Consider the following 18,079-nt stretch of genomic DNA (forward strand, 5'->3'; position numbering starts at 1 on the left):
TTGATCACTGTACATCTGACCAGAACTGACCTTTTATAAGTCAGTAAAACAGCACATGCTATCTAAAAAACTCAGTTTGGATAATGTATCTTTCTGTGTCATGTAAAAATACAGCTACAGGCCCATGTTTCAGATGCCCTCCTTCCTCACCTGCTTCATGTTTATGTGTAGATAAAGGTGAAAAATCTGTGAGGCTTTGGCTTCTAATGAATATGGGACAAAACATCAGTTTTAATCACAAGGTCATGGCTATGGATGAAGGTTAAAGAGAGAGATTGGTTAGAAAGCATGTGGGAGAAGAGCATCTGCACTGCAGAAAACTTAAGTCACAGAAAAAGAGCGATGCCTTGTCTCCAACAAGTGAATGATTAATGTTGAGCAAAAAAATTCTACATGTTTATATGTATATGTAATTTGATTTTTAATGATAAAAAATGGAAAATAAATATTTAAAGTTGAAATTAAACAAATTATTGTTTTTCCTTATTGCATCACGTGGTTTTGTTAAATTATTTGATTGAAGAGGCTTGAGAAATATATTAGAGATTTTACTGTATACCTGGATAATGATGTGTTTGAGTTGTCCCACTAGGAGGCAGTCAGTATTCAGTCTGTGAACAGTGACTGCATCATTTCATGGTAAATAAACACTTGCCTCAGCCCCTAACTCTTAGAAGTACCCGCATAAATAGTCAGTTTTTCAGTAGATTGTCCTCTCCTCCCCCATTTTCTATTGTGAGGTGTGACCACGGTGTGCACATCTGGTGGTGATCCTGACTGCACAGGAGTCACCTATGTGAAGAGGTATGAGGTTAAAGATGCACTGAACTCTCTATATGTATACGTCTATGTGTGCATGTGTGCATTCAGGGTGTCAAGTGAGCCTGACACCCAAAGGTTTGTGATTACAAACAGCTGGCGGGCTGGGGAGGCAACTGATCTGGCAAACTTACATTGTGACATCAGGTGGAAGGAGGGAATTGGACAAAACATTTTAGATGTCTTTACCTTGTGTATTAAATCAAAGATCTGCCGCCTCCGACTGATCCATTACAATGTGTTGGATCTTGGTCATATATATTTACACACTATCAGCTTGTGTGTTTGTTTGTAATTGTTATTATGTGCATCCAGCGTCACTATGGCGCATGGCCAATCAGCTGAGGAGGGGGTCTGGCCCTAATGTCTCTGTTCCAACAACAGCATTCAAAGAAATCCTTTGTACTCATGTGAGGGTCCTGTGGTGTTTTTGGGGAAGGAGAGCTGACCTCGAGCAGGAATGCACTTTTTTTCTGCACGACTTACACAAAATGCTACATGATTAATAGTCATTAGGTGTGTTAATGGCAATTTAAATAGTTTGGATCTTTTATTAGAAGTCTCTTCATCATTTGGAAAGAATATGCTGATGTGCTTTCTTGCTTAGAGTTAGAGTATAAAGTGGATGTAAGTCTTAGAGCTGAAAGGTTGACTAACTTTTTTGTAACAGTTTTATGTTCGTATTTCTGTTCGTCGTTTTGACAAGAACACAAGTGACTAGTGTAAATCATAAAAATAACGGTGGCTATATTTTATATAGGGGCTTCAGTTCAGGTTCCTGAACATTGTGCATGTTCAGTCACTGTCACACTCAAAAATTACTGACACAAATAAAAAAAAACTTGCTTTCTTGATAGAGCATAAGTCAACCTGTGTCCCATTTGAAAAGATACATTTTCATTTGGCTCTCTAAAATGCAAATTGAAAGTAAAATTTTATATTTTCTTTGAATTTATAAGAAGAAATAAGAAGTGTATTTATTTATTTATTTAGTCCTTTTGGCTACATCCCGTGAGTTCAGTGTCGCCACAGCAGATATATACACACACACACACACACCCACGCACACACACACACACACACACACTTACATATAATGTATATGATCCAACCAAAAAAGCAATCGTTTGTCTTTTTTTTCTCTTCTCAGTTTTTCTTGACTCAGTGACCTGTTTTCCTCATTTCTCCCTGAATAGTGATGCCTCTTGAATAGTCCCTCCCCTCCATCAATCTATGTCATAAATCTGGCAAGGAGAGAGAAAGGGAACTGCTGAATACAGATTTGTCAGCAATTAATCTAACCTCTATTACCAGACTTGGATATTGTGTTCTCTATATCAGAGAACAATGAGCCACTCCAATGTGGAGCAGTGTGTGTGTGTGTGTGTGTGTGTGTGTGTGTGCAGTAAGCTTCATTGGACGGTGTTTCAGCTGTGTTGTAGATTACATTTGAAACAATGTAAATCAAACCCTCCCTTTGTCCAGCTCTGATTCAGAATGTCTGTGGTTAGCATTATACTTAGAACATTGAAAGTTTCCGGTGTCACTGGAATTCATTTTGACAGTAGTGCCATTAACTTGAAAGGACACACAGTTTTGCAGTTGTGGATCTTGCATAAAAACCATTTGCACTTTAGGAGCTAAAATGAACACATGTACTGGTGTGTATGTGCCAACTGATTGTCCTGAAGAGTTGGATTAGTGATTAGCGAAATTATGAATAAAAAATAAATGAAAACATCAACAAATATTAATAGTAATTATTTAAAATATCTTTTGTGCACATATCAACACTGGGTTTTGGTCATTTCATAGAATTTATTGAAATTAAAATATTATTTGACATCACCAGCCTTATCATTTGAATACATGCACAACACTGTGCTGACACTGACATCGCAAGTGGTGGACAATACACACATTTCCTGTTCTTTTTCTAAAGATTTCCTGTTCCTGTTTTGCTCCTTGTCTCTCTCCATGTTGTTCTATATGTCTCATAATTCACTGCTTACATGATCTTTGAATGTGCTTGGACTCATGAAATGAAGTGTGTTTTTTAGTTAAGTAGCCACGACAACCTTGGAAGGTGTGGACTGATTTTTATCTTTTAACTACATTCCTACTTCCAACACACAGTCATATGACACCCTCACACACACTGTTATCCATTACTGGTATAGTTCAGTGGAGCAGTGAGTCAGTGCTCAGCTGCTTGAGACAGAATTGGAGTGGCAAACAGCTGAGCTTCTCTGGAGTGCTATCATGTGGTCTATCCCACCCACAAGGCCAAAGGGACTTTGGGTTAGAGTTACCATGGCCTAGCCTACCATCATAGCCTAGCATTTGGAATAATCTTAGATTTCACTCCTCTGTTACTGCCAGAAAACTTGTTGTCCAACCTGCTCACAGCCGCACCTTTTCTGTTGAACTGTCATTCGCACACTGCCCTTTGTCCCTTTGCATGTCCCAGTGACCTGCATAGAGCTGTATAGGTAATTCTGACTTAACAAGAGACCACATCTGGACAGATTTGCTTCGACAGCGAGAACACGTCAAACAGCGTACTTCATCTGTGGTGAAAAGAAAAGATTTTGGATTGTTTAGACATATTGTTTATGAAGAATAACAGAGTGGCTTTTTCAGTGTTTGTCAGTAATGCAGGTAAGGGAGAAAGAGCTTAGTGCTACACTAGTCATTGCTGCTCTTAATCACCTGATGAAAGGTGAAACCTCCACATCTACTGGTGTTATTGACAAAAATGTTTCTCATATTACTGCCAGATACCAGTGTGCTGCTTTGTACACTCTGTGTAAAGAGGCAATGTGTGTGTGTATGTGTGTATGTGTGTTTGTGTGGGATAGGATCTAATGTTGAGAGTAACCAACAGGACATGTGTCCTGCAAGGCCTTAAGTGTTTACAGCAGAGAAATATGAGGAGCGGACTACTTTGTCCCGCCTACACTATAACTCTAAAAGTAGAACCACAGCTGTGTTCCTTTCTATAAGTTGGTGGAGAAGGAAAAAATAGGGTAAAAAGGAGATTGATAATTACCATGAATGAAATAAAAGAAGCACAAGAATGTATTTAAATTATAGTTAATAATTTACAGGTGAAGAAATTAGTCAGAGGCAAATGTACTGCTGCTCATTTACACAGGCTGGTGATGGCGCATGAGTGTGTGTGTTTGTGTGTGTGTGCAGGGGGATGGGGAAACACCAGAATTAGGTAATATTGACAAGGTTTCAACCCCACCCTCTCAGCAATACTAAGATCAATGTACCAGATCGATAGAAGTCATTGACAATAACTGAACTTCTCATATGATCAGTGAAGGAGAAAATTCACAGTTTTTCTCCAGCATGTGTCTAGCATTAATGCTGAAGTATTGCCACCTAAAACATGCAACACACATGCAAATAAGATGATGCACAACCATATACATGCAGAAATTCATGCACACGCAGCAGGGGAAAAAAGCGTCTTCTCTGACATTGCATGATTGGTCACTTTTTCCCTCTTTTCTCCCTTCCTGCTGAAATAGTTTTAACAAAAGAGGCAGATGGAGGGGGAGGGGTGGTGTGGTTGGGGGAGGGGGATATGAGGCTGCTCTGTTGTCACTAGGCAAGAGAGAGTGGGAGGGGGAGGGAGAGGAGAGCTGGAGGGTGAGCGAGGGAGGGCAGGACAGAAAGATAGGGTCCTGGAAGTCACACACATTTATGTCGGCTCCCCCTGTTTTACTTTGTGGAATAGTGGATTACTTTCTACACTGAATCACTCAGCAACGAAATCTCATCCCGATCAGGTCAGTAACCATTTAGTGACTTGTTGAAGGTTTTGTTTATTACTCCTTTCAGCACTAATGACAAGGATTCTGCTCCTTCTTACACATTCCTCACCTTTTCAACATTGTGTAATCACTCCTTGCATATTATCCTCCATGTGTTTCATTCCTTCTACTTATTGTACATGCTATAGTTTTAGTTTTCAGACGTGTATGGTATTCTCAGTAGTGTGTCCTTTTTATGTCAATGGCTTTTATAAATATATAACACTCACTTATTCTAAACTGGTTATTTTTTCTTATCTGTTTCGTGTTAGACAGGAAATCTTGCTCACTCTGCAGAGAGTGCAAAGTTCTCTTTGCTGTTATGGTTTTTAGCATTTGTATGGACATGACATTTGCAGAGAATTAGAAATTTGTCTCCTCTGGTCATGCAGTTTTGTGGTCGGAGGGTAAAGCCCCTCTCTGTCAGAGAATTTAGCATTTAAACTCTCTCTTGATCAGTCGCTCTTGCACATGCACGTGTATGTGCACACATATACACATGAGGAATGTCCATGTGAAAAGCAAAACCAAGAGCCTTTAGAGTGTATGAGAATAAGTCACTTTCAGTTACTTTCTACAAACATTTCCCAATTGTTGTTGACACAATAGGGTTATAAACAGCAATTTTGAATTAATATGTAATAAATACAGAACTGTATTTGTCCTATTTGTCCTATGGTTTTTATTGGAATAATGTGATACCGACATGTGTGCCTTCTTCAGGTGGTGGTATGTTGGAGGGTTGTTGACGTGTGAGATGAGCCATGGAGGGGTGCAGGAAGTCAGTCACTATCCAAGCAAGCAGCCACACAACTGCCAGCAGCAGGAGAAGCAGTAGCCCAGGAAGACCCCACAGCATGCAGCTGGGCCACTAGTGACACTAAGTGGACCCGATCCTCTCCTCTTCACCTGGGGCCAGGGCTGCAGAATGCTCAGTCCTGTCACCCCATACAGTAAGTCTGCTTTTATTTTGTGTGTACACTGTCTGTGCTCAGGTGATTATGATTATGGACGGTTATGTTCTGTGTGGGGTCCTTTTGGCATCTTTTATGTGAATACCATGACACAGCTTGGCTTGAGGCTGCCTTCTTGTGCACTCTGTTTTTTACTCCTCTTTTGTGCAGGACTCATCTCCTGTGGTTGTGCAGAGGAAAACAAGGGCATAAGGGTGTGTTTGGGGGTCTCAGAGAAGTCATATTGAGAAAGCAGAAATGCTAATGGCTTTAACAGCTGAGTCTCTGGGCTTCGCATTGAGGAATTTCACAGAAAGTGTTCAGTAGCTGTTTTTTCAGCCCGTCCATGTGAATGTTGTAAAGTAACAGTTTGTTTTTACAGACACCACCTAAAGCATCGCTGTCTGCCCCTTGGAAAAACATACTGACGGAGTACAGTGGAAAAGCCTGTGTAACTAGGCTGTATTCAGAGCCTTTTTTTAAGAATGCAGTACGCGTGACGTGTTTTGGTTTTAACACCCTCACCTTTTAGATTTTTTTGACAACCTATCCCCTTAATGTGTGTAAAAGTTATTTTGCATAATTAATTAAAGCATAATTAAGTTTCATTATCTAGTTTATATTTTTGCTTAAACATGAACTGAAAAACTCTGTTTAGTGCTGGAACCATAGACATGTAAAAAAAAAAAACAGTCATGTGTAAAAGCAGAATAAATCACAAGGCTCTGACTGACACATCAGAACATTTTCCCCAGTTTGTATATATATTGCTCCTGATAGGTCCATGGTAAATATGCATATATTGATTGAGTGGGTTATTGATTAAGCCAAGCTTTAATTGGATTACAACACTAACCTGAATTGAATAATGCAACAGGGATTTACGTCTACATGTATTTTGAATTCCAAAGAGCACAAAGATACAGAGACAATGGACTTCTAAAACAATTATGTTTCCAAGTTTTCAAGGAAGAATAAGAGAGGTCTCTTAGTAGAGAGAATTTTTGGTAACATGCATGTGTTACATTCCTTCCATAAAAAGACTCACAGTGTCATGTTAGATTTCTTCCCAAAGAAACTTCATCTGCCCACAAGCGTGTGCTGTATTTTATTTTTACAGATTTCTTGTCAAACACAAACAAATCTACAATCACCATTAGTCACACCTCATTATGGGCTCTGTCCAATGATGATAGTGTGTGACATGAAGAGAGTGACGAGCAGGCTTATCCTTTATTATTTGGCAGTTAACAGGGTGAAGCGAGTCTGTGAATGAAAATTAGATAGTTAGTAACGTGGTGTCAACAGCCCCTCATTAGTCCTATATAGAGGGACACATAAACATCACTTTCCACATTCACACACACACACACACGCACACACGCACACACGCACGCACACACACACACAGGCACGCACACACACATTAGACATCCAAAGCTTGTTAAGCACATTATCGCTCCTCATTAGGTGTTTAATAAAGATCTATTTCGCTCAAAATAAAATGATAAGATGGAGAAAGAGTAAAGTGAAGGGCATATGGAGGGGATTTTTAGTAGAGACTGGTCAGCTGCAGCCTGATGTATGAGTGGACACAATAAGCAGAAAGGGGCCAGGCCAGCTTCTGGCACATGTGTGTGTGAGCTAAAGGAGTGGGGGAAGGGGAAACTGACCACACAGGCTTGGACACACAATCTTGCCTACACTGCAGTATGGACACAAGGAGAGAGGCTTAAGAAACCGAGACTTAAACAGAACTCAAAAAGAAAGAAAAGTGTAAAATAAAACCCGGTTAAAGGAGGAAGAAAAATATTTAAAATTAATTAGATTTTTAGTGCTGCTGAGAGATATTGTAATGCAATCGGATGCAAGTGTTTGAGTGAAAATGTCATTTTCATTGCTCTAACTGTGATTAGGAGATATTATAAATAATATGTATGTTATAGAGATGGAAAGGTTGGATTAGTTTCTGGTACAGTGTGATCTGGTGGTCTGTGCAGGCCTGGACAAAGGGGGTGGGGTTTCTCCTTAGCAACTTCTCCTTCAGTTTGGCTTCATGCTCTGTAATTTAGACCACAGTCACTGCTTACATAACAGTTTAACCCTATTTTACTCTTTAAGCAGAAAGGACAAAGATAGCTCTGCAACCTGTCTCCTTGGTCCTTCTTCCCTCCTGACATGCGCCATGTATTTCCATGTCTTATATTGATCTTCCAAGCAATGTTGTCAATGAACTCTAACTAATACAAATCACCCAGTAATGTGTAAATAGCCAAAAGGGTCATTTATCAGCCCTATCAGTGAGCATGGTCTCTATCTTTCTGCATTCTCCTAGTCTTCCTTTTGCCTAGGAGTGGTCAGTGTGTGTTGGGTGTATGGAGAGGATATGTGCTTTGTAAATCGATCTCAGGTTAGATTCCTCGCATTCCAGCAGCCTGACTCATCCAAGGCCAGAAGTGTCTCTGCCTGTTAGCCAGCTATAGCTACACACTGCATCAAAACCACATCATAGCAGTGCTTGAGATTGTGCATGTGAATCTTGTTGTGCGCCTGTCCATCCTCAGGAAACAAGTCTTTGTTTATTGTGAGTGGAGCAAAAGCACCAACAGAGGACCTTTCAGCTGCAGAAGGGTGATTATTGTTTCCACTCCCCTTCCAGTCAGTCAGCCGGGCGGCCAGCAACATCTGATGCTTCACAACCCCCAAATCCCATTCCAGTTAGACCCTTCCCCCACACATACTTTCATTTAATTAACCTTTAATTACCCACAGTGACTATGCAGTGGACCACAATTCAAATTAGCCTGCACTGATGCACAGGACACATCCATGACTTGCATAATGCTGATTCCTTAAAAGAAAAAATATGTGGCCAGGTAATACAATATACCAGAGTGTTTTTAATATGAGGTTATTCACAGATGGGTAACTGACGATAGCATTCATTAAAGAGGAAGGGTTAGAGCACTGAAACTGGTTTCAGTGATGACTGCTGACGGATGGACAGAGTGGAGAGGGTCACAGTGCATCTCTTTAGTGAATCAATCAGGCTGTTGTTTACAAGCAACCTTCTCCCTGTTCATGGACACACACACACACACACACACACACACAGAAACACACGCACACACACACACTGCATATTCTGCTTTCTGATTAAACCTCAGCCCTTGTAGCACTCGTGTATTTGTTTTGTGGATGTAGTTTTTACCTCAATTTTTGCTCTATTCATGTAGCAGAATTGTGTTGGGATGATTCCTTACACTCACATTTAACATATAAGTCTAATTTTTATTTTTGTGAACATTGCAATGTTTCTTTCAGTTTCTAGAAGGTTTTGGTATAGTTTAGATGCACGTCTTTAAATGTGTACAAGTATATAATTAAAATGGACACTAAAGATAATGATGGTCTGCTTGGGATGTCTACATTTCCTTCCTCTCCTCTTGCCTCTACATGTCTGTTGCTCTCACAGGTCATTTCCTCTTCTTATGTAATCTGGTCCTTTTCAGTAATGCTACACAAACTGGCTTTTTTAGTTGTAGCACTAACATTTTCTTCCTGTAATGAATAGTCTATCTCATGAATTTAAGACCCATGTGAAGGAATTATTGTTAGAGTATGTAAACATGACCTCACCAGCTGGCCAGAAGTGTAAATGTGCCAATACCACTGCTTCCAAAGACCACAGTGACTACAGTAACCCTCCAACACTAACATAAAATTTACCTTCCTTTAGTTTCTGGATTTTGGGGATTAAATGGAATACAAGTGAAGAGTTGGAACAGAGGCATGAGGCTGATTCTTACTTATGCATCAAAACCTCAATTATACTAGGTTTCTAAATTGTTTTGGGTAAAAGTGTAAAAGTATATGCACTAACAGGACTATTTTAGTATACACAATACATTGTGAGACAAATACAAACAACACATGCTCCCACCACACCCAAAGTCAGACATAACACCCAGGAGGTACATTCAGGTAATGAAAAGCATGTGATTTGTATGATAATTAAAAAAATATTTCTCAGATGCATAACAATATTAAAACTCATCATAAGATATTAATTAGTTGCCATACTAACTTAGACCTAATGTTCCTAAATTAATCCATAAAAAATTGTGTAAAGTGGCTGGACATATCCTGGGATGCTCACAAATTAAATGAGCATTAAATCATACTGGGTGAGCAAATATGGATTTACAAATCCCTAAACAACTGTATGAATGAGGAGGCCATGAAAAAGAAGGAGCTAAATCTGGACCCCATGGAGGATGCGGAAGTCTGTGATCAACACAATTTATTTAATGTTTATCTGAACTAAAGATGTTAATATGAAGCAATACAAGTGTATGCACTGTGTTACAGTGGTATTTGTCTAATGTGGATTATTGAATTCACAAAGCTCTCCAAACACTAGTAGGTAAATTATTTTAACCACTCTGCACACAATAAACAATCAGAGCCATCACATAGTAATAGCAATAGTAATCACAATTCACACATATTTTTGTGCACAAGTGCTGCTGGTACAAATTATTTTACCCTCTTTTATTGTGTTTTTTGTTGTTGTAAATGTTTAGTTAATTTGTATCTGCTGGTGAACAAACCCAGAAGAAAAACTGGTGCTTGTCAAGAGTATGATAATCACAATGATTAACGAAAGCTGTTGTAGTACCCAGCCAGCTTAGTGCTCATCTTTGTCTCCTGGTAAGCCAAGCATGGTCAAGAATGGAGGGGTGTTTCCACCCTCAAGCCAACATGAGGTGCTAAATCAGGGTTAGGGGCTCTCTCACTCATCCCCCCCCTAATACTCAAACGCTGCTTATTAATAGTTTGACTCTAAGACATATGTCTGATGCTGCATTCAGGAACAGTGAGATGTTTTACTCAGTCACAGAAATACCTGGAAAACAAGCAAACCTGACAATACTGAAATACACTATATGCCATATAAAGGGGTTACTAAGAAGTAAAATCAAAACAATGCTTTAAACAGAATGTGGGAATATGATTATTGCTAAAGGACGTCTGAATTTATATTGTTGGTTTGCTCATGAAAACAACAAGGATAGACTAACCATTTAGAGGAGATCTCAGTCATTGTGTCTTTTAGTGCTTCATCTGAAAAAGTATATACAGAACATCTCTAACTAGACAACAATTATCTGCCTATATGTAAGAAATAAATAATTTCTTTATTTCAAAAAAACAAAATACCATAGGTGGCTATGTAACTAGAAACATCAGGAGCATTAGTGCACATGTCACTATTGTTTCTAAAGAGCCCTCCTTTGTCGTTATATATATTTTCTGACATGCATTTTGTGATACTCCACAAAGATCATCATTGAAGTTTTACCTTTGGTTAAATAAATCATCTTGGGATAAAGCTTTGGTTTCTAGAAAGATAAGGCGTAAATTCACCAGTGATGCTTCTTTAATTCGTGGGTCTGGCTGTCAGATTTCCACCAAGTACTGATACTCCCATAAGCTTTCTGTGTTCTAATCCTTCATTAGTCTGGTTTCCCCAGTCTGGTCCTTAAACCATCCAGACCCTTAGTTTCACTTGCCCATTATCTGATCTGAGTGATTCTGTTCAGTTTTTCTTTCTGATGAGGGATTCCAGACACAGTAGATTACTATGCCCCAATATGTCTTAGACCATCTGGTGAAGATGGGAGGAGTAGATTGAAGACAAAGTGGCAAACAGTCAGCTCATGCCTGCTATCAGCATGACCAGTGGGTATCAGTATCTGAGTATCTGATGACCCTGGATGTGTATCTTTGTGGGTGTATGCACATTTTCAATCCGTGTGTAAATACTGTCACAAGGCTGCTGTTTTTCTAAAAAAGGTTTTTAATTCTTCATACATTCAATGAACTGGACTTTGTTAACATTTATGCTCAAGTTATGCTCAAGATAAAAACTTGCAGATAGTTGTTTGAAACAATATTAATGTTAGATAAAAAGTTAGAATGTTATGAATGATTTACATTGAGGTGTGTTTTTCATACAATTGTTTTTTCTGTTCAACCATTATTTCAGCAAATACATAGTTCTTACAGTGCACTGCGAAAATAGAGACATAACATTAGGTTTTTAAATCAACAAACCTAAGACTGATCTTGTAATGAGTGCAGTCAGATTTCCTTTTTATTACAGTATTCACAGCATCTTAAAACTGGCAAACACTGAAGTGAACCATTTACCCAAGATCATTTTGCTACATGCATATAATTGTACACCCCATCAGAGTTCATCACTTCAATTTCTTTCATTTTCTTATGTTTATGGCAAAACCAGATCAAGGGACACAGGGCCCTTGCATACAGATGTTAATGCACTCTAACCATTTTATCTCAACGGCATTTGTAGCACAAACTTTCCATTTCCTAATGAATAACTGAGCTGTTTGACTCTGGAACAAGAGGTGTAAATAGCAGCAATTTCAGAAAAGAGACTGTTGCCCCCTCCCCCCCCCCCAACCTTTCGGGGCACTTGGTATTAGTGGGAGTAAAAGATTTTTTCTGTCGTGTGCTAGTAATGTTTTTTGTTCTAAGGATGGGTACCATGATCTGTCATAATTCCCCTAGGGATTTCTCAGATCCAGGGTGGAGCCTGTGCTGCTTGAGAGTGATGCGATCCCTGGATTGGATGAGTGGGATTATTGGACTGAAGGATCATTCATTGTAGTGATCAACTTGTGGTCCGTTTAGAGGCCCATCTGGTGGTCCAGTGGACACGTGGCACAACCTGACATAATCCACATGTAGACACTTTCAGACCCGACATGTGAGAGAGCAAGTGTGTGTATGTGTGATGATGAAAAGACTGCAACTGCTGCTGCATTTAGTTCCTGTATTCCCTGGCCAAAAAACATCTCGATTATGGTCTTGCATAGAGCTAAGTCTTGCAATGACACTGATCATAACTACAAGGAAAATCAGTAATGCCTCATATTATCAGAATAGTTGAAGTTGAAAACATTTCAATACATTTAATGTCATTTTTAAAAATGAAAAATATATCAACGTATACAGTTGATTTGAAGAGGTTAGCATCCTCTTTTTTGAAATAGTAAAAATAGTAAAACAAAATTTTTTCTATCAACGTTTATTGCACAAATAGATGATACAAATGTTCTTTCATCAGAAATTAAAGTAGGTTTTTAATTCATTTAGCAAGGGGGATGCAAACCTTTGTAATTTTCATTATTCTACTAAAACATTTTTACTGACTCAATGTGCATTTTTATTATGTTAGGTTTGAATAATTAAATAATAAGAATTAGGAAATAATAAAATGATCAAATTTGTAAATTCTTTTTGCCATTTCAAAATAAGTAGATGGAAACATTTGCACCTAGCTGTATTTACCAAAGAATCAAATTGGACTTCTAACTTTGTACTACTGAGTACAGTTTGTAATAAATATAGAAGAGTTTATAATGTGTTTGTGGTAAAATATATGTTAGAGAAGGGATTTTCAAAAGTGCCATAAGAGTTATATGTTCTCAATCAAGAGCTTGTCTTTTTCTGTCCAGTGCTGTTGTAGGGAATCACCTCTGGTTTAAGCCTGGGGTCAAGACAGTTTAATAATACTCTGCAATGCCTGGAATGTCAGCCTAATGCCAGTTCAAAAAGACAAGCCCACAACCACTAAACCAGCAGATTACTTTGTTTGTGTAAGTTTGCATGAATAATCACACCTGGCATGTGAAAATGTGAATTTTTGACTGCTCAATCAACGGTACATTTGTAACAGCATTTATAAATGTGTTGGTTCAGTCTCTATGTAGGGAGAAAAACTGTTCTGAGCCCCCACTACACAGTGACCCCACCCTCTAGCTCTCCCTGTCCAACAGACCCCTGAGGTTTGGGCCGAATTAGATCGCATGCTCTGTGGGGGTGGCATTGTGGACTAAGAGACTCACAGAAAGACAACAATGGTCCCAATGTGAGAGAGGCAAAGAAGAGGGCAGCACTCAGGCTGATAGAAGCTTATCACCGTGGAGACCAGGCTGGGGGCTATGTTGGCAGCTTCACAAAGATTAGAACAGTTCTCTGACTGGGTAAGACCGTGTAAGAGAGCTCTGCGAAGCATCGAAATGATTCTGCAAAAGTTTCAGCTCAAGAGGGCAGATATTCAGGAAGCTGAACTTAAAACTTTCTTGTAAGTTTTAGGAAGAAACAGGGAACAAAATAACTCAGATCTAGTATACATCATTTATCTTGTCTAGACAAAGTGCTAAAAATATTTAAAACATTTGATACATCATTTCATGACTGTGTAAACTAATTCAGTTTGGGCCTTTTTTCATACAGGACTATTGAAGATGCACTGGTCCCCGGAGCACACAGCCCCCTTATCTCAGTGGCCTGAGCAGCACCTAGATGTCACCTCTACCACCTCGCCCTCATCTGCCCACAAACATGATCCCTACGCTACAGCTTCCCGCCGCAGTTATGCCCCTGCAGGTTATCCTTGGGCCAGTGATGATATATCAGCCCTGACTGCTTCCTCTTTGCTTAAACGCTATGCTGAGAAGTATGCAGGCCTTGAGCTGTCCTACGAACGTCCTGGTACAGGGGCTTATTCGGAGCCTGGGACTTTCCTAAAGACTGAATCTGAGCCCTGGGCTCTGGGTCAAGCCATGGAGTGTTACCCTGGCCTGGATGCATTAACTGGCACCAAAGTGGGCTCTGGCTCTGTGGGCATCCCAGCCACAGGAAGTGTTACAGTTGTGAGCTGTAACTTGGCCGCCGAACCTGTCTACAGTGGTGCTGGATCCTGCAGTGCCCCATCATCTCAGGAATACCCTCCTGCCTACAACAGCACATACCTGTCTTCAGGATACTGCCCTCAGCCCAGCGCAGCACTTCCCCCTGCCCCTCTCCACAGTTTGCAGGCCACACCCACTTTAGTGCCCAGCTACAGCGCCAGTACACCTGTCTACAACTACCCTCCAGGTTGCTACCCACAAACCAGCTTGTCCTCTGGATACAGCCACCCGAGTGCCTCCTACCTGGCCTCTGGGATTAGTGCCCCAACTCCATTGACCCCTAGACCACCCATAGTGGGAGGTAGCTACAGCTACCCAACTCACAGCCTTGGAGGGAGCTCTGAGCCAGGATTCCCACTGAAGCGCAAAGCTTTTGAGATGGCAGAGGAAGCACAGGAGGGAGCAGAGGTGGAGGGACCACGCTACAGAAAATATGGCAACGGAAACAGTCATAGCAAAGGCCACAGCAACGGGCACGGCAATGGCTACGATATGAGTGGATCAGCCTCAGACCCACAGGCCTACAAACCTGGAAAGCCACTGATATCACCTCCTTATGGTGGAGGAGGGGACTACAGCCCGCCATCAGATCTAGCAGGAGAGAGTGTATCAGGAGAGCACAACTTTGCTCAACAGCAGAGAATGTCTATGAAGATACCTGCATCGCAAACACGATCAGATGACCCAGCTGGAGGCCGCTGAGAGTCTGCTTGTGAGGGAATTCACTAACTCTCCGACACCAGCTAGGGTTATTAATCCAGACAGAGTTGGAGCAGTAACATTCAATTTGTCAGTGAAAGCTATTTCACTAACACAAGGGCACAGGACTGTGATTGCTTGTGCATCTTATACATGTTTGTTATTCATGATTTTCCAAAGATTCGCAGGGGCAAAGTTGAGGTAAGTCTTATAGGTGAAGTTGAGGCATTCTCTACATAGATAGCATTAAGATAGTCTAAGTGTCTGTTTCTCTCAGGATTGTATTTATTTCCTTTCTGCTACTGTGGCAACAGCTTTGCAATGCTGTTGATTTAGAAGCTGGTGTTTTTATTTGTGGCCATTGTGTATATAAAAGGCCTTTGACTGCAATATGTTCTACCACACCACAAAAATCATTACTGACCAAAAAGTAAAGAGAGAAATAACTCAAATAGTGAGATTGCCATTCTATCTCAGCACAATCACTGCTGCTTTACATAGCTTACACCAAGGCTTGGTCAATCGCTTGGTCTTGATACATGAATGTTTCCCTTCTTTTCACTTTACTTGATACTTATTCTTGACTTTATTTTAGTTTCCTTAACCTCTTTTTACTATAAATCTTTATTTAATCTATCTAATTTCTATCCTGAAGCACTGTCTGTGTCCTGTTTCCAACCTGAATACCATTTGTTTATACATACCAAGCTGCTTATGAAATAATTACATGATAATATGCATGTAATAAATAGTTTGGATGTAAAGCAAGAAGGTTGGAAAAAATTTTTTTTTAATTTGGCACTCACTCAATGACAGCATTTGGATTTTCTGTAGCTTATGTTCAAATGTCTTATGTTGTTTATATGCAGATTTCTGTTAATCCTAAAATGAACTGGTATATTTTATAAAGGATCTATAAATATTCATACCTGGTCCACCTATTGCCTTTAGTCAAAAATGTACAAAAAGACTATAAAGGTCTACAAATTTATCTACCAAACAGTTAAAACTTAGACAACCAAGCTTGAGTGTGAATACTGGTAAAATTCACTTAGAGCAAACTGTTCGAGGGTGCATGAACCTGTTTCGATGCACAGCTGAAACTGAGGTTGAAGCAGATTTAAGACATATATGCTCCTGAGTGAGTGCCTCTAACATTTTTACACAATTTTAGATTCTTTATGAAGATTTGCTCATCTTCTAGGATTTACTTTTTTAATATGCATTCTCTTTACTTTTGCCTCTCAAAAGGATGATTTATAGTTGTGTTATTGAATACTCAGGAAAAAAAATGTTACCTCAAAATGATAAAATAAGAATGTATGTTATTACCTTAGGGTGTTTGTAGGGAACTTTGTGGAGCAAGATGATAACAGAGCCATGGCTTTGTCACAGAGCAAAAGATACTCTGAACGCTTCAGGGAAACAATGAACTAACAAGGCCTTTGATACTAACAGTAGAACACACACACACACACACACACACACACAGAAAAACACACACACACACATGGCTTCTTTAGTTCTGGGAAATTAAACTTAAGGTTTTTGTACCAAGGCCTGAAATATTGAATGTAACTGAGATATTTTTTTAAAGAACAATACATGCCATACTGTACATTAATGATGTTTTTAGATATATGACACATATTTTCTTTATGTATAGATGTAATTCTCTTATAGGTTTTGGTGGAGAAATGAATGACATCTTAATTGTTAGTGTAGTTATCAGTGTGTAAAAGGCTTTGCGGACAAATTGAAAAAAGCACTCCTGACAACATTTGACACGTCAACACAGACACAAACTACAGTATCTGCCGTATTAAAGATGTGTTTATCAAATGTCTTAGTAAAGTGTCCAGATGTCAGTATTTTGAATTAGCTTTACACAGTGTCACCAGTCAAGCAGCTTGAATTTAGTTCTACCATGTCAACATGAGGAATGGAGATGGTATTTGTGATACACATTAATAAAGTATGTGCACTATCAGAAAATGTACATTTACATATGTAGTCTTTTTTGTTTTACAATATTTCAGTTTAATTGCTCTACAATTTCATCCCATTATAAACTGTGCCATACTGATACTTTTGCAACATTAAGCCCGTGTGTAACGAAACCAAGCTCCTAGCTAAACGCATGCCCATACAGCAGATCCCCTCCAACCAAATTTAGGCTCAAATTTAGTAAATATCTTTTTATCCCTCTTTTCGAAATTAAAGCACATTCACAAACCTTCTCAAATTGTTGCTGAGTATAAAAACGCCCTCATCACACAGATTATCCATCATATTATGCTGAATAATATCCTACAGATGAATAAACTGATATTAATCAAATAAAAATGTACTTTTACTCCAGATTTACAAGTATTTAAGTGCTTTGTTAAAACAATTGAATGCTTGTCCATGCCACACACAGAATGCGCTCTATATCATCACACACTATTTGCTGTTTCTTCGTGTTACTCTAATTCACTGAAGTGGAGTTGAATTTGTCCAGCACATTAAAAATGGGGATTCAGTGTTATGTTTATAAATCAGTCAGACTTTTGTTCTTTCATGTAAATTGTCTGTGGCAAGTTCTACCTCATTTGAAAGATATCATGCATGGAAATATTTATTTCATGTCATTTTACCTGCCAGTTTAAGGAGCAATGGTTTTACTTCTTGACCTGTTGTAGTCTACCTCACTAAAGACTGTTGTGTCATGGAAATGAAGATATATGAACAAAAAAAGCTTGACTCTGGTTTATTGTCTGTGAAATTAAAAAAATGTTTAAGGTTTGATAGCCCCCATCTTTCACTAAACATACTATGCCAAGAATGTAGCATCCGTGCACAGCTGGGGTTTTCTTCCTACGAGTAAATTGACAATAATAATCAAAATTGATATACCAAATACATACACTTCTTCTCTGTATTGCACATCAAAACACCCAAAATATTCAGTAAACTTCATTTATTCTTCTTTTCTTGACAGTAATAATCT

General features: G+C 39.2%; 1 protein-coding gene across 7 annotated transcripts; it reads left to right on the forward strand.

Annotated features, from left to right (window-relative positions):
- The first annotated feature begins 3,283 nt into the window (after positions 1-3,283).
- On the forward strand, positions 3,284-17,875 carry si:dkey-195m11.8 (fidgetin-like protein 2). 7 transcript variants are annotated; one of them, XM_067503615.1, is made up of 5 exons: positions 4,464-4,622; positions 5,370-5,599; positions 13,150-13,290; positions 13,394-13,778; positions 13,931-17,875. In XM_067503615.1, exon 5 carries the CDS (start codon positions 13,942-13,944, stop codon positions 15,088-15,090), a length of 1,149 nt encoding a protein of 382 aa, XP_067359716.1. In that variant the 5' UTR covers positions 4,464-4,622; positions 5,370-5,599; positions 13,150-13,290; positions 13,394-13,778; positions 13,931-13,941; the 3' UTR covers positions 15,091-17,875. The 7 variants fall into 7 exon arrangements, with proteins under 7 accessions (XP_067359713.1, XP_067359715.1, XP_067359714.1 ...); XM_067503618.1 differs by having other exon boundaries at positions 13,394-13,677; XM_067503612.1 differs by lacking the exons at positions 13,150-13,290; positions 13,394-13,778 and adding an exon at positions 3,284-3,480 and having other exon boundaries at positions 4,571-4,622.
- Positions 17,876-18,079: the final 204 nt, after the last annotated feature.

Source organism: Channa argus, chromosome 5 (assembly GCF_033026475.1).
Source record: "Channa argus isolate prfri chromosome 5, Channa argus male v1.0, whole genome shotgun sequence".
NCBI lineage: Eukaryota > Metazoa > Chordata > Actinopteri > Anabantiformes > Channidae > Channa > Channa argus.